Below are 26,498 nucleotides of genomic sequence, written 5' to 3'. Positions count from 1 at the left end.
AGGCTGTTTTTCCCATCGTACAGGTGGGGAGAGCCGAGGAGCCCGGAGGCAGTGGCTGAACTCTGCAGTCACCCGGCAAATGTGATGCATCTAACTGGAAAACTGCACTTCAAATACAGGGAGCTGAGCCAAGGACAACCTTCAACAATCTGGGAAATATCATCAGGCTTATCCTGACCTTAAGGTGCATTAAATAAGGACTCCAGCTGTAATGGACTGCAACAGGAGGCCAATAAATTTCAGTCGCTGGCAAACACTCAGCTGTCTGACATTTACCTATTTATAAAAGTGTGCACCACATTAATTAAAACTACAGCACTAAGGCTCACCCACTAATTACAGATCACAAAACCCACACTCTACTGTTGTCAAGAGCCTTCTTCCAGCACCAGGCTCTGTACAGGTTTGCCATGGCAGGTATGTTAGGATTTAAATTCAGTGTTAAAAGTTAAACACTTCAGTAACAGCACATCTTTACTCTGAGGCAGACAACACGCTGAAAAAAGCCCTGTGGGCTTCCCCATATGCAGAGCTGGGATCTGAGGAACACCACAGTGAGCCTTCGGTGCGTACAGGGTTCAGCTGACACGCCAGCCTCACTGGAGCTGGCCAGCTCAGCCAGCCCTCAATATGGTGTCCTACATCACACACGAGATCGGGCAAGAGCCCCCGGAAACCAGATTCCAAGACGAATAAAACAAACTGGAAGCCGAGCCCTGCGGGTGCTGGCGAAAGAGCTTTCACACACAGAGGCCCCGAGCCGGCACAGGCCGAGTCTGACCGCACAGCCATGAATCCCAACTTACAGAAAATAGGTGGATTTCCAGGACCGGACTGGATTTCATTGGTTCTGCAAGTATTCTAAATGACATAAAGAACAGTCCGTGTGGTTGTTTTAGTGAACTATGGGTCGAAATATTTCCTTCAAAACTGTTTGGCTTTCATTTCTATCCGTGAATTCCTATTCACTCCAAACTTCTGCTTTTCATCCTCTGGCAGGTTTGCTCACACTTTTATATCACGAGCTGCCGGGACGCACCCTGAAGGCCATCCTCGCTCTCCCTGCGCGCAGCGGGGCGTCTGCACAGACGAGGGGCTCTGAGTCGCCGCGCTGCTGAACTCTTCAGGTACGACTCTGCTTCAAAACGTTGCTGGCCAGCACTGCAGACATGCTCCCTGCACCATCAGGCACAAGAGAGAATCCTCCTGCAGTTCCACCGCCCCCCCACCCCTTCCCTAGAACAGACAACGGTGCAGCTGACAGCTCACCCAGAGTCCGTGCCTCCTGACCTTTCACCTTTACAGAGGTGCGCGGCAGTGGCGGCTCGCACCAGTTATTCCGGGCAAGGCGGTCGGGCCCCTCGCTCGGCGAGGACATCCCAGAGGCGCCTTACTGGAGGGGGTCTGTCCCCCACCGAATAACCCGGCAGCACGGCGAGGACATCCCAGAGGCGCCTTACTGGAGGGGGTCTGTCCCCCAACGAATAACCCGGCAGCACGGCGTGGACATCCCAGAGGCCCCTCACTGCAGGGAGAAGGCTGTCCGCTCAAACACCACAGCCGGCCAGCGAGCCCGTGCCATTCAACTACTGCAGAAGCACACCGGTGATGGAGGAGCTCCACTCCGGCCTCAGTGCACGAGGAGCGCAAAGCAAACTGCCTAATTACTCCTGGCCTTTACGCTATGAGCTCTAAAAATAACCCCTTTTATTGTCATTTTAGATTTTTCTATTACTCCTGTGCGCCCCACACCCACCTTGAATAAAGTACTAGTTCCAGCTCTTACAGAGAGGACACAGTGTAAATCACCGGCGGGTAGGCAATGGGTTTGCTCCGACCCTACCCTCTCACTCCAGGGGTCACCTCCTGCCTGTCCTCAGTGGGCAAGAAGAGAGCAGAAGCAGCTCGCTTCCCTTGTGACGTGGGTGCAGAAGATCAACCAGCCAGCTGACAGCCCCGGTGTCAACCACATCTCCCACTTAGAGGAGCTCAAGTGGGGAGAAAAAAGCAGGAACAACAAAAGAAAGCGTGTTTGATATGCACAAGCTGCTGACTGATAATATAAAAATCAAATCACTCTGGGGATTTAACTAGATTCAAAAACGGTCTTCTACACAACATGAGACATCTGTTCCAGGTTGCTAAAATTTACATGCAACACGGGACCATCTAGCCTTGGATGAATTGCTTGTACCTCTCCTCCGGCAGTCTGCTCTTGCAGTTCTGTTCCTACTCCCTCACAACACCGGCTGCCCGTCCTCATGCCCCACTGGCGTCCTGCTGCAGGTGTTTGGACAGGAAACTGGTCTTCTGGCCGAGGAGACCAGCGCCAAACCCATTCTCACAGTCCCCCACAGCCCCCAGCTCAGCACCTCTCCAAACACCAGCGTCTCCTCCAGAACACTTCAAAACCTCAAACCTCATGCCCTGTGCTGCAGCCATGAGCTAAGATGGTCTCCCGTTAACTGGGAAAACCTGTAAAGTCACCTCACACTACCTGATAAAGACACACATAAAATCGGCCCTACAGCCGAAACATTTCTTCTTTCTACTTCTCAACGTGAAATTAACCTTTTACTCATTTCACTGCTGACAACACAGGCTCACACAGTTCTTAGCTCGAAGTTGTGTAAGACATACTCTGTAGTCAACACAGGAAAATTGGTGATAAGGTTGATAAGTATTTTTAAGTATAATCTTCAGGGATGGATACCACCAATTCAACACAATAAGAGATTTCCCACTCCCACTGCACACTCACTTTCACACTCTGAGCCTCACAGAACACATACCACCTGTCTCAGCGCAGCTCACGCAAGTGCACTCACGACCTCACGACACACAGCTCGTGCCCAGAGGCGGCGCATCACCAGGCCTCGGGCCCCCAGAGGTTTCCTCTCCTCCTTACAGGGCTGTTCTTCTCTCCTCCACTCCTGACGCTGCGCAGCGACTCGGCGAGACACTGCTCTGCTTTACATCCAGGTATGGCAACTTCCTCATGACTCATCGCACTGTACAAGCCAGTCTGGACAGTCTGTGTAAAAAGCTGTGAAAGTGCTCTTTCACAGCTCGTCGTAAAAGGCAGCTTCACAAAAAATAAAACTGAACTGACCCGAGGGGGGCTGAGACGGGGGCAGCAATCACAGACAGAAATCACTGGGACACGGGCAGAGAGAGCAAACACACACCTGCGAACACCTCCTGCTGGTCCCCTGAGGTGTACAGCCTACAGCTCATGTTTGAGGGGCTCGGCCACCTCAGCAGGGCTGTAAGCTCTTCAGCAGAATGAGTGCCATCTGAGTTCAATCCTGCGTTGCCTTACTTAGCTGCAGACCGCAATTCTGGCAAAACCATGCACAGATGGACCCAAAACAACACTTTATTTCCCACCCCCCATTTTCCTTTTATCGGCAATTACAAGCGCCCCACCTTCTTTTCCCAGTGCCCCGGAAAACACAGAGAACCCACAGCCGCAACCATTCCTAATCCCAGAAGGCTGCCCCCCCCCCGCACGCTCCGGCCCCCCTCTCCACAGGATAGTGTTTCCCCGCCACATCAATGCTCTCGTACATCCACTCTGGAGCCCCGCCGGCCTGGCCAGCTGCGTCTCCACACACACGTGCTCTGCACATGCTTGTCCTCAGCCAATGGCCTCGCACTCCCAGGCCTTCAAGGTGGCTTGTTCTGACACGGTGGACTCCCACCAGCCCACAGTGAAGATCACATCAAGCACAGGCACACCAGTTAAAGAGCCAGTATCAACACTAACAAGCCCCCGTAAATGACAGCAAAAATTTCTATTTTAACTGCTTTTTGAATACCACCTGTCAAAACATATTGAAAATTGCTGTTTCCTTCTTAATGTTTTTAAAAGCGGTGTTCTCATCTATTACCAATGTATTCAGTTGACACTTTTATTAAAAGCGATGTTTGTACCCATCTTCACAGCTGGGCATGTTAATGGATCATTTCAGGTAGGCACCCTTGCTCAAGGGTTACAACAGCACTCTCACCTGGGATTCAAAGCCTCAGCCTTCCAGCTCCGATTCCAAAACCCTGACCACTGCTTCACACTGCTGCCAAGCTCAACTCCCCTGGCAGTGAATTTGATTGAGACTCATTCCCAGATTTTCAGAAATCTCTTTTGAGTTTTATCAGGATGTCCTGCTGCCTGGCTCAGTCCCCCCTGCTGAGGAAAGAAAGGCCAGGTGCCTGCTCAGGGTATCGACCTACAGCAGCTCAGACCCTGGGCCACGAGTAACAGGGGACTCGTTTCCACACTGTGGGTGCGTGCATGCCTGTCTGCCAGGCCAAAACTGAGGTCACCCTGAGACCTGACAAATTCCCAGCGCTGGGCTCCTCCAGGATGCGATGGCATGTTGGCGCCAGCATGCGACTTCGCCAGCTTCTGAGAAATGAGAGGATGCTCTCAGAACCTTCTTGTCAAAGTCATAAAGTCACCAAGATATCACGTGTTTGCCTGCTAATGAAGAATTTCAATTTAATTAGATTGAGTCTTAACTCAGAGGATTTTCAAAGGCACGCAGAATTCACAATGCCAATAGGACCGTGCTGGAAATCTGTCAGGAGCTGCACCTGCTTCCAGCTGGGCAAAGGAAGCAAAGCTGTCACAGAAAGTGACTGCTGCTTATGTGTTTGAAACAAACAGCCCCGCAAACTCGGATCTTACACTGCACTGCACATCTTCCAGCCATGAGTCCACCAGGCCGGGATGCCTTTCCACACCTCTGGAATACCTGTGGAGTGTTAGCGACTCGCCAGGACTGGGGCTCACCTGTGAGATCTCAGCCTTGTTTCCCTTTCAGTAGGGTCAGACAGGCCCACACTAAATTTTGCTATATCACTGTTGCCTAGTAGGTTAGGTGGTGATCTGGGTTAAAGAGAAAAATTTACAAGGTACACCTTTTCGTTATTTAATTTAATAAAGGCTGCATATTCTATACAATAACCAACTGAGCATTGTTGCTCAACAATTCTTTTAGCACAAAGACAGGCAGTAACATGAAAAAATATTAACTCACTTAAACACCATCTTAAACACCAATGTTCTGCCCAAGAAGTAACAATATCCATCTCAACCTAAGGCCTCAGTTGCATTACTTCTTTTAAATAACGGACTGGTTACCTGTTGGTTAATAACAGTGATGTCACTGTTCTTCAGAAAGTTCCTAACAAGAACCATGATCTGGACAGTCGCATAGTTTGGAACATTAACTGGCAAACTTGTGCAGTACTGTGACTTTCCATTGCAAGAAGAAGAGCCTTTTCTAATTTGGAGAAAGGGGGTTTGAAACCAATAAACACCATGAAGAAGTATCAACTCAGGGAACCAAATCACCACAAAATACTACTACAACTAAATTCTTTACACAGACCTGTAGCACTGCTTGTCTAAAAGTCCCCATGACCCTCCAGTGCACAGACTGAACCCCGCTTGTCTAAAACTCCCCATGACCCTCCAGTGCACAGACTGAACCCCGCTTGTCTAAACCTCTGTCACGGCCTGCAGATGCAGTTGGACCTTCTCAGTGGATGCAGCAGAACACAACAAAGAGCTAACAGGAAGATGAATGAGAAAAAGGACAGGGGGAAAAAAAGCTGAAGAACTGGGAGCTGTTCTCACCAGAGCGGAGAGAATAAATGTCCTTGGGAAATCAGATAAAGGAATTATAATCACACTGAGACATTTCCTCCCAGAGCAGCCATAATGGAGGTTGAAATGTGTTGGCCTGTCACACTTTCATTTTAATAAACAAGCGCCCCCTCAGCAGATGCCTCACTGGGGCTTGTGCCAGTCCCCCTCTCCTCCCCAGGGCGCGCTGGTTTAATCAGCAGCAGGGAGAAGTTTAGCACATGCTTTGAAATCCGGACCAGATTCAAAGCTGGGCCTCCAGGGGCTGGGAAGCAGGGAAAAAAAAACACATACCATCCCCACCGCTGCTCCTTCGAGCAATTATCTCTCAACTCTGGCTGAACCGCTGCAAACGTCAGGGCGCCGCGCTCTGCCAATCGGAGGAAAGGTCGCAGGGTCGCGGAGGAGAGGCACAGACCGCGTGCGGACCGAGCGCCACACTGGTGAGTCACACCAGTGGCACCGAGGGGCGTGATGCCAACGCAGGGCTGCCCATGCCAGCGCCAGCCTTCGAACATGAGTCAGGCGACTACGACACACTATAGAGGGAGCGCCTGGCTACAGGGAGACAGCAAAGGATACAGCACAGAACTGGCCTGAAGAGACAGCAGGAATCGCACAATTACCTCCCAGTACTGACACACCAGGCTCCCCAGAAAACGGCACAAAACACATCAGCCTGCCCCCCACCCCCATCAGCCCCACCGTCGCTCTCCAGAGGATTCCCCTTCCTGCTTTCCCAACTCTCACTCCACATCCAGGGAAGGCATTTTATTAGGAGGAGTGGGGGAAAAGAGCATGCCGCTGCCTGGCAGCTGCAAGGACTTGGGTAGCTTTCCCTGCAGATCTATGTGCCGGATCTCCTCTCGCGGGGCGGAGGAGCAGTGACGTGTGAAGACAAGGGAGTGGCCAGGGCGATGCTTCTGTCCAATCCACTGCGCAGCTCTCTCGGTTCCTCTACATTACTCACTTAACCGCACCGCAAAGACATGAATGAGCCAAGGACGCCCCTGCCCTGGGATCGTGAGGCCGCCCCTGTGCCTCGGTGGGCACCTGTGTGAGCGAGAGAAAAGGGCTGCCCGGCCGGCAGACACGCACCTGTTTCATGGCGGTCTCTCCAATCTTGTCCGAGTGCTTGCGGATGCTTTCCAGGAAGTCCTTGAGGTCGGACATGGACACGTCCCTGATCTGCTCACGCAGGCGGGGGATGTTCTCGGCCATGATGGTGCAGAAGCGGTAATGACTGACCCTCGGCAGGCAGGCGCGCTCCAGCTGCTCCAGGGTGCGCAGGGCAGGATAGTGCCTGGAGCACAGAGGGGCAGGTCAGTTGCCGGAGTGGGGAGGAGCGAGAGAGACAGACAGAGGACAGGAGACACAAGCGGGCAGATGACAGAGGGCTAGGAAACCTAGCCAGGAACAGACATTGCATGATGAGAGCACATATGAAAAGAAAGATGGATGTGACACCTCATGTATCTGGTACCTTTCATTTTGCATTTTTGACCTTTCAGATTTCCTTCCTGGGTCAAGCTGCTTTTCATTTCAACCAGCAAGCACTTTCAAATAGAAGAGTATTTTCTCACCAGGAACCATACTTTCCAGGAATCTTTATCGCCAAGAAATGTACAGGGGAAGACATTCAGCAACGCACTGAGCATGTCTGCAAGCGGTGTTTCACTGACATCCTTTCCTCCTACTCAACCTGATGAAATCACCTCCCATGCACTTTGGGCTAAGAGAGCTTGTTTGAAATTAAGAAATTAAGAAATAAGAAACCTCACATTAGAAACCCTAAAAGGCCTAAACTCTCCGAGACAGCACCCGAGCTCTGGGCAGGGAGCCAGCAGATGCAGGAGCGCGCTGTCAGGTCGCTCGGTAACGGAGAGCGATGGAGCCCCTGAGTCAGAGAGGCACGCTCATGTCGGGCCACACTTGGCTGACCCTTCGCACTTGCAATCCTGACTGCGACGCTCAAGCCAGAACAGAATAAAAACAGAGCAAAGCAAATAAATACTGAATTCATCACAATTTATGGGCCACGAGATTAAGTGACTCTAGGGTCAAGTTCGGGACAAGATCTTGGCGAGAAAGCTTTCACACTGAAGCAGCAGATGGAAGCCAGGGGAAGAGTAGGACACCACGACACACAGAGGCCGTTCCAGCTGTGGCTGCAGAGGGCACTGCCCATCTCTCTGGCACATCTGGACAGAGCTCATCACAGCTGTGGCTGCAGAGGGCACTGCCCTTCTCTCTGGCACATCTGGACAGGTTGTCACAGCTGTGGCTGCAGAGGGCACTGCCCTTCTCTCTGGCACATCTGGACAGAGATCATCACAGCTGTGGCTGCAGAGGGCGCTGCCCTTCTCTCTGGCACATCTGGACAGAGCTCATCACAGCTGTGGTTGCAGAGGGCACTGCCCATCTCTCTGGCACATCTGAAAGGCCAGTAATTTTTGTAATGAATCAAGGTTTTGTGTCAGTCAGCCTGATGGATGTGAGTGTGGAGCAAATTTGGAGAACAATACAATTTCCATGTGCAACAGACCAGTCTATGGGGAGGTACAAGTGAGATGATCTGGGCAGGAGCATCTAGTTGCTGGTTAAACCCACTTGAAGTGATTGACAGCAGCCTGGGTGGACAGCACTGCACTGACCACGATCAGTCTTGGGACCTCACTGCTCTTCCTGCTGGCTCGTCCTGACGTGACACCATTCCAGCAGGACAAGACACATCCTTTCGCTGCTCGTGTGTCAACAGCTTCCTTGCGAGATCAGAAAGGGGCTGTTGTGCAGCAGAGAACCTCCTCACCAGACTTGAGCCCCACTGAATGTCTGTGGGATGAGCTGGGGTTACGTAGTGACGTGGTATCCAGGGCTCAAAGCCCAGCAAACAGGCTCATGACCAGGCTCTATAGCCTGATCAGGACAAAATCCCACAAGACAGCATCTGCAGCCCAGGGTAAAGCAGGAGTCACAGTTGTGCAGCTTGTACTGCTGCCAGCAGTGGAGACACACACTGACTGACTTTCACAGTAAACCATGTTGTTCATCACCATAACAAGATTGCCTCAGGACAGCTGCTACAAAACATATTATCATTTTCATGACCATATAAGTGATAAGCTGCTTCTGATGATCAGCATATTTCAATTAAGGTTAAAATCAGTGTCATGGTTTTCTCCAATGCCTCAGACAAGTATTTCACTTTATCTCAGAAACGACTGAAGTCCATATCCGTCCGTACTCAGCCCAGATAGAGCTGCAGTCACAAGGTCTTGGTCATTATCCAGAGCAAAACCTCCACCATACAGTCAGAGCATCGTAGTTGAACAACCTGCTGTCTTTATGATCTATGCTGGCTTGGAAAAAGGTTTGCTGCCCATAAAATTAGTTTGTTTTTCTCAATAAATTTAAAGAGATTTGGAGAAAAAAGAAGATGAGGTCACATTTTATCACTTAGCTGAAAACCTACATGGAAAAATAGATAGCATATGTCAAATAAAAGGCTTTGTGAGATTAATACAAACATGCCTTGAGGGAAAGCTGGATTCCACAGCCTGTGAGACTCCAGGTGACCTGAACCAGCAGTGCTGTACACCTGCTGATCAAATGCGCAGTACTGCTGCGTTCAGTTCAGTAATACAGAGTCCGGCTCGGTGATGCTGCGTTCAGTTCAGTAATACAGAGTCCGGCTCGGTGATGCTGCGTTCAGTTCAGTAATACAGAGTCCGGCTCGGTGATGCTGCGTCCAGTTCAGTAATACAGGGTCCGGCTCGGTGATGCTGCGTCCAGTTCAGTAATACAGGGTCCGGCTCGGTGATGCTGCGTTCAGTTCAGTAATACAGGGTCCGGCTCGGTGATGCTGCGTCCAGTTCAGTAATACAGGGTCCGGCTCGGTGATGCTGCGTTCAGTTCAGTAATACAGAGTCTGGCTCGGTGATGCTGCGTCCAGTTCAGTAATACAGGGTCCGGCTCGGTGATGCTGCGTCCAGTTCAGTAATACAGGGTCCGGCTCGGTGATGCTGCGTCCAGTTCAGTAATACAGGGTCCGGCTCAGTGATGCTGCGTCCAGTTCAGTAATACAGGGTCCGGTTCGGTGATGCTGCGTTCAGTTCAGTAATACAGGGTCCGGCTCGGTGATGCTGCGTTCAGTTCAGTAATACAGAGTCCGGCTCGGTGATGCTGCGTCCAGTTCAGTAATACAGAGTCCGGCTCGGTGATGCTGCGTCCAGTTCAGTAATACAGAGTCCGGCTCGGTGATGCTGCGTCCAGTTCAGTAATACAGGGTCCGGCTCGGTGATGCTGCGTTCAGTTCAGTAATACAGGGTCCGGCTCGGTGATGCTGCGTTCAGTTCAGTAATACAGGGTCCGGCTCAGTGATGCTGCGTCCAGTTCAGTAATACAGGGTCCGGCTCAGTGATGCTGCGTCCAGTTCAGGACAGCACCTCAGCAGTGCAGTGCAAGGGGCTTGTTGGTCTTGTGTTCAAGCCCATCTGTCGTACCCGGCTCACCCTTTCACTACACCACACCAACAAGCGCGCTGTTGCATCAGAAACCAGATCTTACCCATTAGTCCATTTTTCCAACAGTTTTCCAAAGGCAGAACTTTCCACTCCAGAAAAATCCAGTCAGAAAAAAACCACACAAGCCACATTTGTACAACTGGAACTACTGCACAGAAAACTAAAAATAGCTCTTTTCTGTTATAATAACAATAATCAGCGCCATCATTATCATTCCTCACATTTGTGCAGAGCTGAAGATGGCTGCCCTGGGCACATGCCCCACACTGCAAGAGAGCGAAGATGTTTTCAGTTGCATTGCATCAGTGTTGTTTTCTTGGACCTGTTGACTTGCATTGTCTTCTCACGTATGCCTTGCAGCGCATGATAAAGCTCCCTAATCCTTTGCCCAGAGTGCATCTGTCACACCTGGAAGAAATAAGTCTGACAGAATCACCCTGTGGGTTTTGAACAGGAATTTTAAGGAATGTTACATTTAGGAGCACTGCACTTATATCTGTGGTTAAGAGGTACAGATGCACTCAATTATAAATAAGTAAAAACAGGTTTGAGGTGTGAAACTTTCAACTAGTGCTTACACAGGCTGTTAGTGCTGCTGTTTTATTTAGTTACTGTAAAGCTTCCCATTGTTTGTGTAAGATATGATGGATATCGTCTACAAGGTTATAAGTAGATGCTAAGCTTGCTTCATATAGTTTTCCAGCTGTGGTTCCCGCAAAACCTCATGCAGGCTTGACAAGCATTGTGTCTTCACTCACTGCCTCACTTTGTACTGGCAGGACATAAAGCTTTAGTCATCACCTGGTGGGCAGCTTCTGGATTTTACATTTGGCACCTCCTATAAACAAATCTGATTATTAATCTCAATAATACCCTCCACCTCTCTGTGATGTTCTGTGAAAAGTAAATCTTGCGGGGCTGGCGTGACCCTGGCTCTGTGACCACAGGCATGGTCAAGCCCTGACAGATATCCTGCACCAGCACATCGGGGGAGTGAGGAACTGCTTCGGAGAGACCAGACTGAGCAAGCAGCCATCGTGCTTGTGGCCCTGGTTGGGCTAGAACATAAGAACACTTGCAAACAAGAGGCCTTCAGGCCCGTCTAGCACATCTGGGAGTTAGTAGCTAATAGAGCCCCATATCTTCCACATAGTTTCCACATGTGTCCTGTGGGCCATGTTTCACTGTTTATTCTGAAACCATGTTCTGCAATCCAAAAGCTTATTCGGGTTCTGATATATGCAGACATCAATCCACAAGGTGGTCTCGCCTGGTCAATGTCCCTTGAGATACACGAGTTATGCAATTGAATAACTCGTCAAAATCCAAGGCACAGGTCCGCCCTCACGTAAACCAACAAGGAGCCTTCCGCTGACCGTGACTGCCATCTAGTGGTGAGAAATATCAACTGCAGCACAAACCAGCTAGGGGCTCCCGGAAGAGAAAGGGACAAAAATCTCGAGTAAAGCCGGCGTCACACTACACGACTTTGCCTAGGGTTTTCAGTCGCCTTCATTCCCATAATCGGCAGAAAATCACAGTGAGTTGTAGAGAGTCGCAGCTCGCACCCGTTGCCGTCAGTGGTGTAGCGTGACACCCCCCAGCAACTCAGTCATATCGCTCTTAACAGCCCCCACAACTCTACGATAATATCAAATGGGTTTGATTTTCTCATAGCCAGTCGCAGAGAGTCGCAGGGGTGGGCTCTCGTGTCTGCGGTGGTCACAGCCGGAAGTACAGTGTGGCCGCAAGGACAGAGGGAAGGCGGGTGTTTTGGACTGTGGGAATGGAGGAGCGGCTCGTTGGAACCATGATGTAAAGTCGTGAGGGAATCGTTTGATTAGTCACCCCCTGCCATTCCCAGTCGTATGATACGACACCTCCAGGCCATAAAAAGGCAGCAAGATTCAGCAACTGCAGTCGTTAAATTTGACACGCTCTCGACGAGAAGTCGTGTCGAGTCCTGTAGCTCACTCGATGAAATCACATGACGCCTCAGCTCACTTAATGTACAAGATCCCCAACTGCTTCTTCCATTACTAGTTTGGCACCACATATAAGGGATCTGGGATTTGAAGACCAACAGTTTTGTTCTGCAACGGGAAACAAGTTCCAGGACCAGTGTGCCCTTACAAAGAGGGGAGATGAAAAGGAAGGACAGAGCACATGAAGGAGGTCACCGACACACGCCGATGCACGCCTCATCCCTAAGGGAGCAGTGAGAAAATGCTTCACCTGGTCAGTTAAGGGCAGCAGTGTGGATCACTGCTCAGGGTCCTAGAGTAGCTGTAACTGCAAGGTTGTGGGTTCAAATCCCAAGAGAGACACTGCTGTTGACCAAAGTACTTCACAATGTCCAGTAAAATACACAGCTGTGTAAATGGGAAAGGATTATAAATCACTTTGGCAGAAGTATCAATCAGTATATAACAGATGCCAGATAGTAAAAGCAGAAGTACAAATCCAGATTACTACAAAGACTGTACAAAGCCAACTGGAAATATACCCAGGCAACCCTATGAACAGCACCGTGGCTGACCACGTTGTGGGCTCTGGGGAGCGCCTCCTACTGGTCCACCAACACATTACAGCACCAACAAGGTTTTCCCTGGAGGTCCCTGCTCCTGACCAGGCCCAGCCGTGAGCTGCTGAGATCTGAGACACAGGGTGGGCAAAGCTTTTTGAACTTCCTTCTACATCTGTACTGAATCCATCACTTGCTCAGAAAAAATAAAATCCATCTCAGAAGTCACTGAAAACATATCTCTGTTTTTCTTTCCATAAGACTTCTTCTCTGCAAAACTGCAGTTCTTGTACATGTTCTGGGAGGAAAACCTTACCTTCCTATTCATGACTTCTACAGAGACAGTGTTTGTACAAGACAGCAGCTGAGCTCTAATCAAGAGCTGCAGCAGACAAGGATACAACTATTCCTCAGTCACCACTCTCACACTTCAGGTGTCTGTATGCTGGGTACGTAAGAGAAGGCCAGAGGGGAGGGGAGGTGACGTTCTAACCCAGCACACAGGAACAGCTCAAGGCTGGCTGCAAAACCTAGAAACTCAAGTCTTCCAGCATCAAGGCGAATGAAAGTTTAGATCAGTACGGACATAATCCGATTAGTCCATCTTAATGGCCATCGATCTGAACACAGGAACCTGCACAGCAGGGATAACCACCATGGATAATCCTCTGCACACCACCACCCAAGGCAGAGATTAAAGCTTAAAGACGGAGGGTTTGAGTCTCAGGATCAGAGGTCAGAGAGGCACTGGCAGCTCAGTGGCGGCAGAAGGTTGGGTCTGTGAGGAGTGTGTGTGCGCGGGATCAGTAACTCAGACCTTCGAGATCTGCTCCCAGAGCACAGCTGCGCACCCCTGTACTAACACTTCCAAACCTTCACCAGCCACATGACATCTGTGACAAGGCCCAACAGCCCAGCTCATCCTTGAAACATTGAACGCACTGGGAATCTGGCTACAGGAAGCGAGAAGGCACCTACAGGGAGATCAAGGGAAATGGCAAAATCAAACACTTCAGGAGGTATGCATCTCCAAACACCAGAATAACACCGGGGAGCTGGTGCCAGGCAGGGATACAAGGAAGGAAAAGACAGCAGCCAATCAGGTCAGCCCCACATGGCAGCATCACGGCAAACACGACCTGGAAAAACACTGCCAAGACCGGACAGCTCACGGCGTCAGCAGCCAGTCTTTCTCACAGATACACGACTTCCCAGAGGGAAAAGAGGAGTGGTGGCTGCTGGAGACAGTGCCAGAGAGACATGTATTGAGGACCCTCAGTCAACAACAGGACGCTGTGGGCCTGGATCTGAGGAGTAGACAGACTCCACGCAAAGGCAGATGACAACCCCGTTCTTGTTGTTCATGTTGAAACGAAGACAGCACTTTTTCCATACGCAATTAGGGAATCCTAGGGAGTAAGAGCACCGCATGGCTGAGGACAGGGTGCGCTGAAGGAGGATTCAGTGGTGAAGGCCCCGTGTACAGGCATGACTTGTGAGCTAGAGTGGCACAAACAGCCTGCTGCAAAGACACATTCAGACTGGAAAGACACACATACAAGTCCTCTTAAGGACACTAGAAGCCTTCACCTGATCCCGAGATAAAAAAACGAAAATCCCTCACACACACAGAAGTATCTGAAGGTCACAGAGGGAAAAACGCACAGCAGCATACTGGTACCTCTTGGTTCTCATTTGCTCCTGCAGTTTGCCGTACATCTCCAGGACTGAAAGAGAAGGAGAGAGAATGATGATGAGAAACACAGCACAGAGACTAGACAGCACCAAGGTCAGTCTGGCAGGCTGGCTCCAGCTCCTACAGGCCAGCAGCACAGCTGGGCTCGGAAAACCCATGAAAACTCTGAGTCCAGGCTGCTGAAGTAGACATTGAGGTCAGGCAGCAGGGGCACAGCAACAGGCAGACCAGCGCCGCGGTCAGAGCAACAGGCAGACCAGCGCCGCGGTCAGAGCAACAGGCAGACCAGTGCCGCGGTCAGAGCAACAGGCAGACCAGCGCCGCGGTCAGAGCAACAGGCTGACCAGCGCCGCGGTCAGAGCAACAGGCTGACCAGCGCCGCGGTCAGAGCAACAGGCAGACCAGCGCCGCGGTCAGAGCAACAGGCTGACCAGCGCCGCGGTCAGAGCAACAGGCAGACCAGCGCCACGGTCAGAGCAACAGGCAGACCAGCAGGCAGACCAGCGCCACGGTCAGAGCAACAGGCAGACCAGCGCCGCGGTCAGATCTAGAAGTTCTAGAAATCTAGAAATCAGGGCTGAACCTGGTCAGTACTGGGATGGAAGCCCTCAAAGCATGACCAAGTTAGAGCTGTAAATGACGTTAGTTGAACCAACAGGGGGCGCTCTTCATTCTGGGATGAAAATTTCCAGAACCTGCTAAAGTCCTGTTTACCTGGTCATTAAAAATCTCAAGGCACTGTTTCTAAAGAGGGACATATTCGCCCTGTCTTCCTGGACAGGTCAGAGACAGTGAGAGCAACTATTATTTATTAACTACTAAATTATTATTCTTTTTTTAGAGAACTGGCTGGCAAAAGAATTAGAGACAATGAGTGCGGGGTCAGTAACTGCCAGACCCAGGGGTCAGTGTACCTGGTGGGGCCAGTGACCCAGGGGTCAGTGTACCTGCTGGGGTCAGAGACCCAGGGGTCAGTGTACCTGGTGGGGCCAGTGACCCAGGGGTCAGTGTACCTGCTGGGGTCAGAGACCCAGGGGCCAGTGAACCTGGTGGGGCCGGGGTCTGCTCTCAGGGTAGTACCTGGTAGACACAGCGTCAGCTTGTCTATCGTGGTGGCGATGTTCCTCTGCTGCAGGCGGCACTGTTTCAGCTCCTCCAGCGTCTGCACGAGCTGGGAGAGTGGGGAGAAACGACATGAGTGTCTGGACACAGGACACGTCATCAAGAGCAGCACACTTCCCAGGAGCACCGGGGAAAACACACAAGTCTACTGGAAAAAAGAGGTTCAGACAGGACTGACAGAGCTGGAAATCCACATGTAAAACCTCTGCTGTCCTGGGGAATATAAAGTCCTCAGACTTAACAGAATCCCTCAGCGTGTTGTCAGAACTCCAGCACCAATCCAGTGAGTCTGCTTCTTGTAGGCTGTCTGGAACCGAACTGCTAAAGAGATGGTCTCAATTAAGATATAAATACATCTGACTAAAATACCATGCTTTTCCAGTAGGTCCTCAAACCGGTTTTAGCTAACCTAATTCCATATCTATTTTTTCCCCAGCTTGCGGCAAGCTAATGTTTTTACTTCGGAATTTCCATCCTCACTCTAAATAATGCAGAGGTTTCTTCTGCTCTCCCAAAATCGCTAGAAAAATAAACACGCGCTACGCCCGAAACTGGAGTGGGCACAACTGAAATCGGATACACCAGGAAGCGCTCCGCAGCGCGGTCAGCAAGGCCATACCTCCTTCCCATCGTCCTGCAGCAGCCTGTTGGTGTCGATCACCTGGCTCTGGAAGAGAAGCACAGGACCGTCAGAGACAAGCAGGGAGAGGGGCAGGGAACAGGGAACGGATCGGATCCGGGTGGAGAGGAGTGGGTTCTGACCCGGGGGAACATGTCCTCAGGGCCCTGAGGAAGCAGGAATGTCACTGTGTCTACCGGACACTGCTCATCCGCTCCTGGAATTAAGGGAGACATTGCTCTCTGAAGGCTCGGAGTGGCTTCCCAACACATTTAGTGACGCATATCATCACACCACATGTGTGCCCTGTTGTCCCAGGGATAGACCTGACTCCACTGCAGCCCTGCAGCCCAGCCAGATCCAGAATGAGCCAGCTGACGTCATTCAGGTTAGAGCATGAGAGCATGGGCTAACCACAAGAGTAAGACAAGCTAGATGGGCCCATGGCCCAATTGGCAAACTTTCTTACATTCTTATTTAACATGAGGAAGAATGCAAAGAAGAAGAGCCCAACTGGCACATCTAGATCATTTGGTTGCTGGCAGCTCTCTGATACTAAGATCCTGTCCTTCCCTTTCTTGAAGAGCTACAGAATGAGAATTCTGTTTTTCATATTATACTGCTACAGCTGCGGGATAAAAGATAATGTCTGCGCCAATCCTGCATGATGCAAAACAAATCTGGCACATACAGGTGTTTGAGTCTCCTCTGTGTTGTGCTTAGTGTTTTGGATTACAGTGTATGGCACAGTGTCTCATTTTTAAGTGATGGTAAAAAGATTCACTCAGGTTAAAAATATTTTGTGAACATTTTCGTATTCATCTGAATGTTTCAAAATATAAGAAACCCAACCGAGAGAACAAAGAACACTTACCTCTGCACTTGAAGTCCCCTCCTTCACTCCCCCCACCCTCGTCAAACCCCCTCCAAAACCCACAACATGCAATCACACATAACTGGTTCTGGTTTATAGGAAGGATATAAACATAGAAATGTGTATAGATAATTACATATCTTTATAAGATATTTTATAAAGATTTAACTGCCAGGTAATATTTACAAAGCCAGCAATGCTGTCAAAGCCTTGGCTGGAATTGCTCCACAGCTGCCCACAAGCAACCAAATGTCTTCTTCTTGTCCATCCCCTTTCGCATATTCTTACTTGCACATTTGCTAATTATATGAACTGCACCCTACAAAGCTTTTGTGTAAGGTCCCTAACACCATAACAACCCAACAAACTTACTTTGAGAAAGTGAGCATGAGGCATTACAAAGCTGTGCTCAGTATGCTTGTGAATACAGACTGCGACACACAGCGAGACAGGCCCTTTCCTGCAAACCGCAGGAGAACAGGGGAGGAGCGCCCTCTTGTGGACACATGCAGACATCCTGCTGCATTCACTGACGGCTTCAACGGATTACTGAAGGATGGTCAGTGGTTATTAACCTCCAGTTACACAGTGCCACCCCACAAGAACAGGACCTCTGCCCAAGGCAACAGCACCAGTGGGGAGCCACTTCCCAAGGGACTGCAGCACCAGACGCTGTTTCACGGCACGGTCTGTCACAGAGACCAGGGCTCTATTTCGCATTGTTTCTGAATGAGAAGTGCAATAAAAATTTAAAAACTCCTACACATCTGGAAATAAGTGAGAGTTATTGCCCATTGTTGACGAGGTCTATACTCTTCTCAGGTTTGTGGTAGGGGTGTCTGTGGGGGTTATCAGCAGCCCCACAGCAAGCTGTGCAGGGAAGACATGCTGCACCAGCAGTAAAGCTCCTCCAGCAAACTGGACTGGTGTCTGCATTTCCCAGCAATGCCCTGTCTCCCCCTCCAGCTCCCCATCCCCCCAGTCCAGTGTCTTCTCCCTCTACTCTCCCATCCGCGCCCTCCCTAGCCATTCCCCCATGGTGCCCCCTACTCCTCCGTACCCCCCCACCACTCCTCTCCCCACCCTCGCCATTCCTCCATACCCCACTAGAGTCCTCAATCCTGCCCTCCACTCCTCCAGCCCCCCATGCCTTCATGCAGTCTCCCATCCCGCCCCCACCCTCCACTCTCTACTATCCCTGACCTTCACTCCTCTGCTCCCACCCTCCACTCTCTACTATCCCTGACCTTCACTCCTCTGCTCCCAACCTCCAGTCTCTGGCCCCCCACCCTACAGTCTCATATCCCCGCCCCCCACTCCTCTGGCCCCGCCCTCCAGCCTCTGGCCCCCCGCCCTCCAGTCTCATATCCCCGCCCCCCACTCCTCTGGCCCCGCCCTCCACTCTCTCCTATCCCTGACCTTCACTCCTCTGCTCCCAACCTCCAGTCTCTGGCCCCCCACCCTACACTCCTCTGGCCCCGCCCTCCAGTCTCATATCCCCGCCCCCCACTCCTCTGGCCCCGCCCTCCAGTCTCATATCCCCGCCCCCCACTCCTCCAGCCCCTCCATACCTTGAGCTTCTGGGCCTCCCCGCGCACTTTGAGCAGCTCAGTGATGGAGTCCACAAAGCCCTGGAAGTGGAAGTTGCACATCTTCTCAATCTCGCGGTCGTGGTTCTTGATGCGCCCTTCCAGCTTTTCCATGAAGAGCCCATGCTCCTGGCCATCGTACACGGACCTGCACAGCAGACAGGGGGCAGCAGTGAGTCAGCACACGGCCACCCAAGCAGCACATGACACTGTATGCCCCCAGTGCGTTGTCAACTCTCAGCACAGCCGCTTGGAAACAGATCAGATTGCCCCACACCACAGCTTCAACCTTCTCCACCTTCTCGAGCATCTTCCTGGATGAATCCCTCTGAACTAACATCCCACATGGCACAAAACTCCGATTTCTTTTCACTCCACTGCTTCCCTGTTAGTAACAGGGGACATACTACACATCATCATGAGGGGGCAGCAGTGTGGGGCAGTGGTTAAGGTTCTGGGCCCGTGAAGTCAGGTGAGACACTGCTGTTGTACCCTTGAGAAAGGGATTTCACCAGTATCCTCCCATTAAAAGACACGGTTGTATTAATAGGGTCAAATTTAAGTCACTTTGGATATTAGCCATATAAATCACGAATTCATTACTAACTGATTTCTACTACCTTGTTCCCGCCAGCAGGTGTCACACTTGTATCTGGTAAGCCTTGTGCTAAAAGGATACAGGTGTTGACTCGTGCTGTGGCACCAGGAAAGGCCGGCTTACGTGCAAAACAGTCTGTTTTTTCATGTCACATCTCTAACAGAGTTTTTCTCACATCCTAAAAATAATCACACATGAAATCAAGTGGGTTGGGACTGCTGTGTGAAAAAACACACTAAGAGAATACAAATCCATAGACAGCACAGAAACATGCCCAGAAGAAATGTGGGAGAGTCTCACCCCATAATAAACACAGTGGAATTATACAGGTGTGAAGAAAACGGTCATTATGAGTAAGCCAGGGGCGTGAGTTCTTTAAAAGTTGCCCATTTTCTATATCTTCCTAAATGCACACCAAGCACAGCTTTCTTTCATCCAACTAAAAATCCCGGCAACTAGCAATTACAACACAAGGTGGCGAACACTGACAGGGAGCCCATATCAGCTCACGAAACAGCCATCCACGTCCATACTAGCATAAGTACGGGCCTTCACACGCCCCAGAAAACAAGAATATTTATTGTAACAGAAAGCTCTAAAACACCTGTCATTTTAATACCCGCATTTATTCCTGATCAGGCTATTATCCACCACGAGCTCTGATACGGTCATTCTTCCCACTGGGCTCCTCCCAGGGCATCGTGGGTATGTATCTTTATCTCCTGAGTGCACTTACTGCTGTACAGGCCTGTCACTTCCTGAACTGAGTGGCTAGCCGCACAGAAACGGTCTTTCTAAGTAGCAAGAAAAGAGCTCTTCTGAGCAAAGAACGCTAATAACCACAGGACCACGAAGGACAGAATGTCCTTGTCTCAGCAGTCATCTTGTGTGCACTTGCCCCTCGCAGACTGAACAGACCTCTGTCTTCTCTAAGAAAGATATTGCTGCTCTGGAATCTGGCCAGAGAAGAGCAGCAGGACACATCCCAGGGCTTAAGGGAATGAGCTACACTGACAGGCTGAAATAAATTAACATTTCAATCTTGAAACAAGAAGATTAAGAGGGGACCTGAGACAAGTATTCAAAATCCTGAAAGGCACCAACAAAGTCACCTCAGGGGATTTCATCAGAGCAGTGAGACCTGAACCAGAGAATACAAGTGGAAACCGTGTGGAAGTATGTTTAAAACTAGGAACAGGAGGCACTTCTTTACACACAGGGTTGTGGGGGTGTGGAACAAGCTACCCAGCCACGTGGCTGAAGCCAGAGCCCTGGCTTCTTTCAGGAAACAGATGGATGAGATCCTCGGATAAAGGGGTACTAACTATCAAACAGGGAAGGTGGGTCAAGAGGCCACATCTCACTAGTCAACTGCATGCTCTCTCCAGGAGTGATACACCCACCCACCCTGCGCTACTGTGTCCAGGAGTGACAGGCAGTGACACACCCTGCGGTGCTGTGTCCAGGAGTGACAGGCAGTGACACACCCTGCAGTGCTGTGTCCAGGAGTGACAGGCAGTGACACACCCTGCAGTGCTGTGTCCAGGAGTGACAGGCAGTGACACACCCTGCAGTGCCAGGAGTGACAGGCAGTGACACACCCTGCAGTGCCGTGTCCAGGAGTGACAGGCAGTGACACACCCTGCAGTGCCGTGTCCAGGAGTGACAGGCAGTGACACACCCTGCAGTGCCGTGTCCAGGAGTGACAGGCAGTGACACACCCTGCAGTGCCGTGTCCAGGAGTGACAGGCAGTGACACACCCTGCAGTGCCGTGTCCAGGAGTGACAGGCAGTGACACACCCTGCAGTGCCAGGAGTGACAGGCAGTGACACACCCTGCAGTGCCGTGTCCAGGAGTGACAGGCAGTGACACACCCTGCAGTGCCGTGTCCAGGAGTGACAGGCAGTGACACACCCTGCAGTGCCGTGTCCAGGAGTGACAGGCAGTGACACACCCTGCAGTGCCGTGTCCAGGAGTGACAGGCAGTGACACACCCTGCAGTGCCGTGTCCAGGAGTGACAGGCAGTGACACACCCTGCAGTGCCGTGTCCAGGAGTGACAGGCAGTGACACACCCTGCAGTGCCGTGTCCAGGAGTGACAGGCAGTGACACACCCTGCAGTGCCGTGTCCAGGAGTGACAGGCAGTGACACACCCTGCAGTGCCGTGTCCAGGAGTGACAGGCAGTGACACACCCTGCAGTGCTGTGTCCAGGAGTGACAGGCAGTGACACACCCTGCAGTGCTGTGTCCAGGAGTGACAGGCAGTGACACACCCTGCAGTGCCGTGTCCAGGAGTGACAGGCAGTGACACACCCTGCAGTGCTGTGCCCTGAGAGGGAATCCGCTGGCAGTGTCAGAGAGCAGCCTGCCCGCTGTCACTCCTCCGCCCTCTCACTTTCCCTGCTCTGGTGTGCGCCAGAGTCTGCGCGGCCGCCCACTGCATGCCCCTGCGCGGGAGACAGGTGTGCCTCGGCGCACTCCAACCGCCTTCGGCAAACACTTCCCCCTTCAGCTACTCCACTGCCAGATACTATTCACTAGCTGCTCCAACAGCAGAAGGGACACGCGGTCTGAGCTCCATCGCGTCCTTCTGCAGCAGGACATCGATAAGACAGCAGCTCCACAGGCCTGCCCAGAGCATCGCCCCCCGCAAGGCTGGAGCGGAGCGAGCCCGAGTGACGCAGAGGAAGAGGCGCCGGCGCTGTTCCAGCAGGGGAAACAAAACAAACAGCTCGTTTCCATGCTCACCGGGGTCCAGGAGTGTTTACTGGCTCCGGCCCTTTCCCAGGCTTACACGGCGGACTCCCACAATGCTCGTTACCTGCCTTGGCACACTGGCTCCTGTGCAGGAAAGGCAACACGTCGTCGTGATCCACAGGGAAGGTCCAGCTCTTCTGCAGGCGCCGAGCACCGATGTCAAGGGCACCCCTCCGCGGGGATAATGTCAGGAGGCACACTGGCTGAGAAACGCACTACAGCAGGGGGTCACAGTCCCGTCCTGCTGGCTTTCATTCCAGACCACATAACTACTGTAGCTAACTGAGTCCGCAATCAAACAGACACAACTCTGCAAGGTTTTTTTTCTACTCAAAAGTTTGGAATTTTATGTTACTTAGAAAATGCAATAGTGAAAAGGGAATTTCTGCTTTTGAGCTGAAAAAAATAAAATACGTTGAATTAATCATCTTACTGAGTGAATTAAAGATTCAACTGTGTAACTGGGAGCTTGACTGGAACAGAGACCTCTGGGAGAAGGATGGGTCCACCCTGCTCTACAGCTCCAAGGTCAATGGTGTGACACCCCTGCTGGCCCACCTGCAGCATGTCCCTCAGCTACCTGCCTTTCCTGGGACACCTGCCTACCATGCTGCAGTTAATTACCTCCTTCTGCATATATCAAACCAAATGCTAACCTGCATTTGAAGGAAGCACTCCTTGTGCACTGTGACCGGAGGGACCCATCCACCACACAGGGCCATTAGAGCAGACAGGAGCTCTGCTGTGCCTGCAGGGTGCAGAAGGAACTGGTCACCAGTCTGCCGCCCCAGTCCTGCTCCCGGTCCAGACTCTCAGAACCCTCTTCCATGCCGCAGTAGTGCATTCCCAGCATCTAGCTCCAATTCCTTTTGGCAAGTATTCCTATTCCTGGTCTCAAACATGCCTGTACCTTATGTTACCTTAGGAATTTATTTATATAACTTTATGGTCCATCCAAAAGGATGGAGATTCGTCTGCGGCATCACCATACAAAACTACAAAAATGAATAATTCGAATAATACATCAAATATAATCGCATGCTAAAGGCAAACAATAGTCCTGGGCATGCAACAATACATACAGTTTATATACACATCGCACTCTGCCCATATGAGACAATCACTACACATAATGCAATCGCTCCATCCCGGAGCACAACAGTCACTTAGCTGCGTTTAATAAACCGATGGCACAGGGAACAACGATTTCTTTTACATATATTTCTTGGCCGCAGGCTTTCTAAACCGCCTCCCTGAGGGTAGCAGGGGCAAGTGGAAATGAAGAGTGGGAGAGGCCGTCTACGAGGGGAGAAACTTCATGTATTCATGTATTCTGATGCCAGAACTCAAGAGTCTACCGTTCCTGAACGATCCCACACTGGAAGGAAAGCCAGTCCTGACTGGCCTGTCTACACAGCATGAGGCAGGGATCGCTGTCCAGCCAGCTCTGCTTGAGAAGGGTCCGTCAGTCCTTCTGGCCCACCAGCGCGTCCAGGCCTGCCCGCAGGCTAGTCTTCTGTCACCAGGGGACACACGGGGATCCGGCCTGGAGCACATGCAGGCTCTCTGGCCCCAGCGGCAGCCAGCTAAAGGTGGGGGGATATGGGAGGGCTGTGCGGTCTCGGCACTGGGCACCTCACAGGAAGAACACTCTCAGCCACTCTTGGAAAAGCGATTCACAGAGCGTGGTCAGCGCTGAGCCTGGCCAGCCCGAGGACAGCAAACCACAGCACAACACAGCACACACAGAGGGCTGCAGGGCAGACGCAGACCTTACTGTCCAGAGAGAGGGGCAGGAGGGCAGACGCAGACCTTACTGTCCAGAGAGAGGGGCAGGAGGGCAGACACAGACCTTACTGCCCAGAGAGAGGAGCAGGAGGGCAGACACAGACCTTACAGCCCAGAGAGAGGGGCAGGAGGGCAGACACAGACCTTACTGCCCAGAGAGAGGAGCAGGAGGGCAGACACAGACCTTACTGCCCAGAGAGAGGGGCAGGAGGGCAGACACAGACCTTACTGCCCAGAGAGAGGGGCAGGAGGGCAGACACAGACCTTACAGCCCAGAGAGAGGGGCAGGAGGGCAGACACAGACCTTACTGTCCAGAGAGAGGGGCAGGAGGGCAGACACAGACCTTACTGCCCAGAGAGAGGGGCAGGAGGGCAGACACAGACCTTACTGCCCAGAGAGAGGGGCAGGAGGGCAGACACAGACCTTACTGCCCAGAGAGAGGGGCAGGAGGGAAGACACAGACCTTACTGTCCAGAGAGAGGGGCAGAAGGGCAGACACAGACCTTACTGTCCAGAGAGAGGGGCAGGAGGGCAGACACAGACCTTACTGCCCAGAGAGAGGGGCAGGAGGGCAGACACAGACCTTACTGCCCAGAGAGAGGGGCAGGAGGGCAGACACAGACCTTACTGTCCAGAGGGAGGGGCAGGAGGGCAGACACAGACCTTACAGCCCAGAGAGAGGGGCAGGAGGGCAGACACAGACCTTACTGTCCAGAGGGAGGGGCAGGAGGGCAGACACAGACCTTACTGTCCAGAGGGAGGGGCAGGAGGGCAGACACAGACCTTACAGAAGGGCAGAAGGGCAAAGCAGCACAGAGTGAGGGGCAGGAGGGCAGTAAAGACTGATCTGCACAGTTTCAATGCGCTCCAAAGCCAAACTAAAGAGAAGCAGCATTGCAGCAGACACTGCTGGGGTAGGGCTGCAACCGGCTGAGCGTGCGTGAGCCGCAGGAGGTGAGTAAGCAGGGTGACGATGGCAGTCCTGTGGTTAGCAGACTCCACCCTGTCCCAGCTGCACAGCACTATCTGGGGCTGCCTCAGAGCCACACCCACATTCCCCAGGCCCAGCACCAGCTGCGTGCGAGGCTCAGCTACAGCACAAGCCTGGCCTTGCAGGCAGCACTGCGAACTCTGATGTTCTAGGAGTATTTCACCAGCAGCACACGCAGTGCGTAGAGAACCGGCCACCTCAGCCCTCACTGCAGAAAGAGCTGCTTCACAGCTTTCACAACACGACAGACGGAGGCCAGGAGCCCTGGCTTTCAACAGCCTCTTTAAATTCATGTAAAAGAACTGAGCAAGATGTCGGAGAGGGCAGAGGGTCACGGTGGCCGGTCAGGTGCGCCGAACGGGCTGGCCCCAGCAGAAACGGCAAAGGAAACTGAACCTGTGGAAGGTATTCCCAGAGCACGCCACGCATTCATTTCCCAGGACTGCCTGACCCCTTCCATTGTTGCCCTTGATGTTGTGGAGAGCTGACCTTCTGAACCAGGCGGACTGAGCCCGCGGAGCAGCACCAGCCTTGCACACTTCCTGCTGCAGCTGCCTCATTGTTCAGCCTGATTGCAGGTGATGAGGGCCGAAGACAGGAAGGGGGGGCCGATCTTCGCTGGCTGGATGGTAAATTAATTATCCCTCCGGCACGTGTGCCAACACCAAGAGAACAGGCCCCCAGGGCAGCGGAGAACAACAAGCTCCTGGGTCTCGAAGTCTAGTGCGCTGCGGGGTCACCCCGTACACAGCAAGCTCCTCCTGAACAATGGGAGCCAGCCCCGCTGAACGCCGGCGGCTCCAGGGAACCTGAACACATTCAAGCCCACACTAGACATCAAAATGAGTGCAGGAGGCTTCATTACAGAGTTGCAACTTTGCAACCAAAACACTCCTCAGCAGCCTCACTGAGAAATAAGATTAACCTTCCTGCATCAAGCGACTTCAAGCATTTCCATCTGCCAAGCTGGTGTGTCTTAGCCTGCTCGTCACAGGAGGGCGCCAGCCTGGGCCTCCGGAGCTCGAGGAGCGTGCTCTCTGCGAGACAGGACCTGCAGGGGAGGCCACTCAGGCTCTGGCATCTGCTGGAGTCGGTTTTCAGAGTCTCTCCCTGTGCAACACAAACCCTAGAATGGCACTCTCTAGGCATTAAGACATGCACTGTTGACAAGAACAAACTTCCAAAGAAGGTTGGGTCAGGGTTCCAGTATTAAACAGTACAGGCCTCCTTTCCCTACCTTGCTTGCTTGCTTGTCGCCCTACAACTTGTAAACAGAAGCAGACTCTGACCAAGACCTGAAGGGAAACCGGACTGGAGGAAGTTGCTAACGATTCCTGACTCCCAAGTCATAAGAATATAAGAAAGCTTACAAAAGAGAAGAGGCCCATTGGCCCATCAAGCCCATTTGGTAGCTGGTAGCTAATTAGTCCAAAGATCTCATCATTAGTATCCTGCTGCAGTCGTTTTCCCACCCACAGCAGCTACGTCAGCCAGTTTGCAGAAGCCAGCCTCCAAAGCAAACTGCTCCCATTCTAGGACACTTGGGTGAACGAAAGCCCAGACTGCGTCAGGACTGTCTCCTGACAACATGCTGAACAGGCATTGAGAGGGGCTGCCTGACCTCTCGCAGGACCTGCTGCACTGATCGGCTGGATGTTCAGGTTTCACCACACCAAACCTGCCCCACCTCTGCAGCTCACCTGCTGCTGCAACACTTTTACAGCAATAATGGGTTACTGTCGTCTGCTGAAGCACACAAGA

At 51.9% G+C, this 26,498-nt stretch overlaps 1 protein-coding gene across 6 annotated transcripts in view; it reads right to left on the bottom strand.

The window, feature by feature from the left end:
• exoc6b (exocyst complex component 6B) overlaps positions 1-26,498 on the bottom strand; it is a 147,678-nt gene that overhangs the window by 116,187 nt on the left and 4,993 nt on the right. For all 6 annotated transcript variants that reach the window (XM_088639116.1, XM_088639152.1, XM_088639107.1 and 3 more), the window contains exons 2-6: positions 18,583-18,748; positions 16,138-16,185; positions 15,477-15,567; positions 14,382-14,427; positions 6,752-6,956 (exon numbers count right to left, since the gene is read on the bottom strand). In XM_088639116.1, coding sequence (XP_088495242.1) covers positions 6,752-6,956; positions 14,382-14,427; positions 15,477-15,567; positions 16,138-16,185; positions 18,583-18,748 — 556 coding nt within the window. The remainder of the gene's footprint in view (positions 1-6,751; positions 6,957-14,381; positions 14,428-15,476; positions 15,568-16,137; positions 16,186-18,582; positions 18,749-26,498) is intronic.

This window comes from Lepisosteus platostomus, chromosome 1, assembly GCF_059453375.1.
Source record: "Lepisosteus platostomus isolate fLepPlt1 chromosome 1, fLepPlt1.hap1, whole genome shotgun sequence".
In the NCBI taxonomy this organism is placed as follows: domain Eukaryota; kingdom Metazoa; phylum Chordata; class Actinopteri; order Semionotiformes; family Lepisosteidae; genus Lepisosteus; species Lepisosteus platostomus.
The sequence above is the reverse complement of the archived record's forward strand: the minus strand, read 5'-3'. Positions and strand labels throughout refer to the sequence as shown.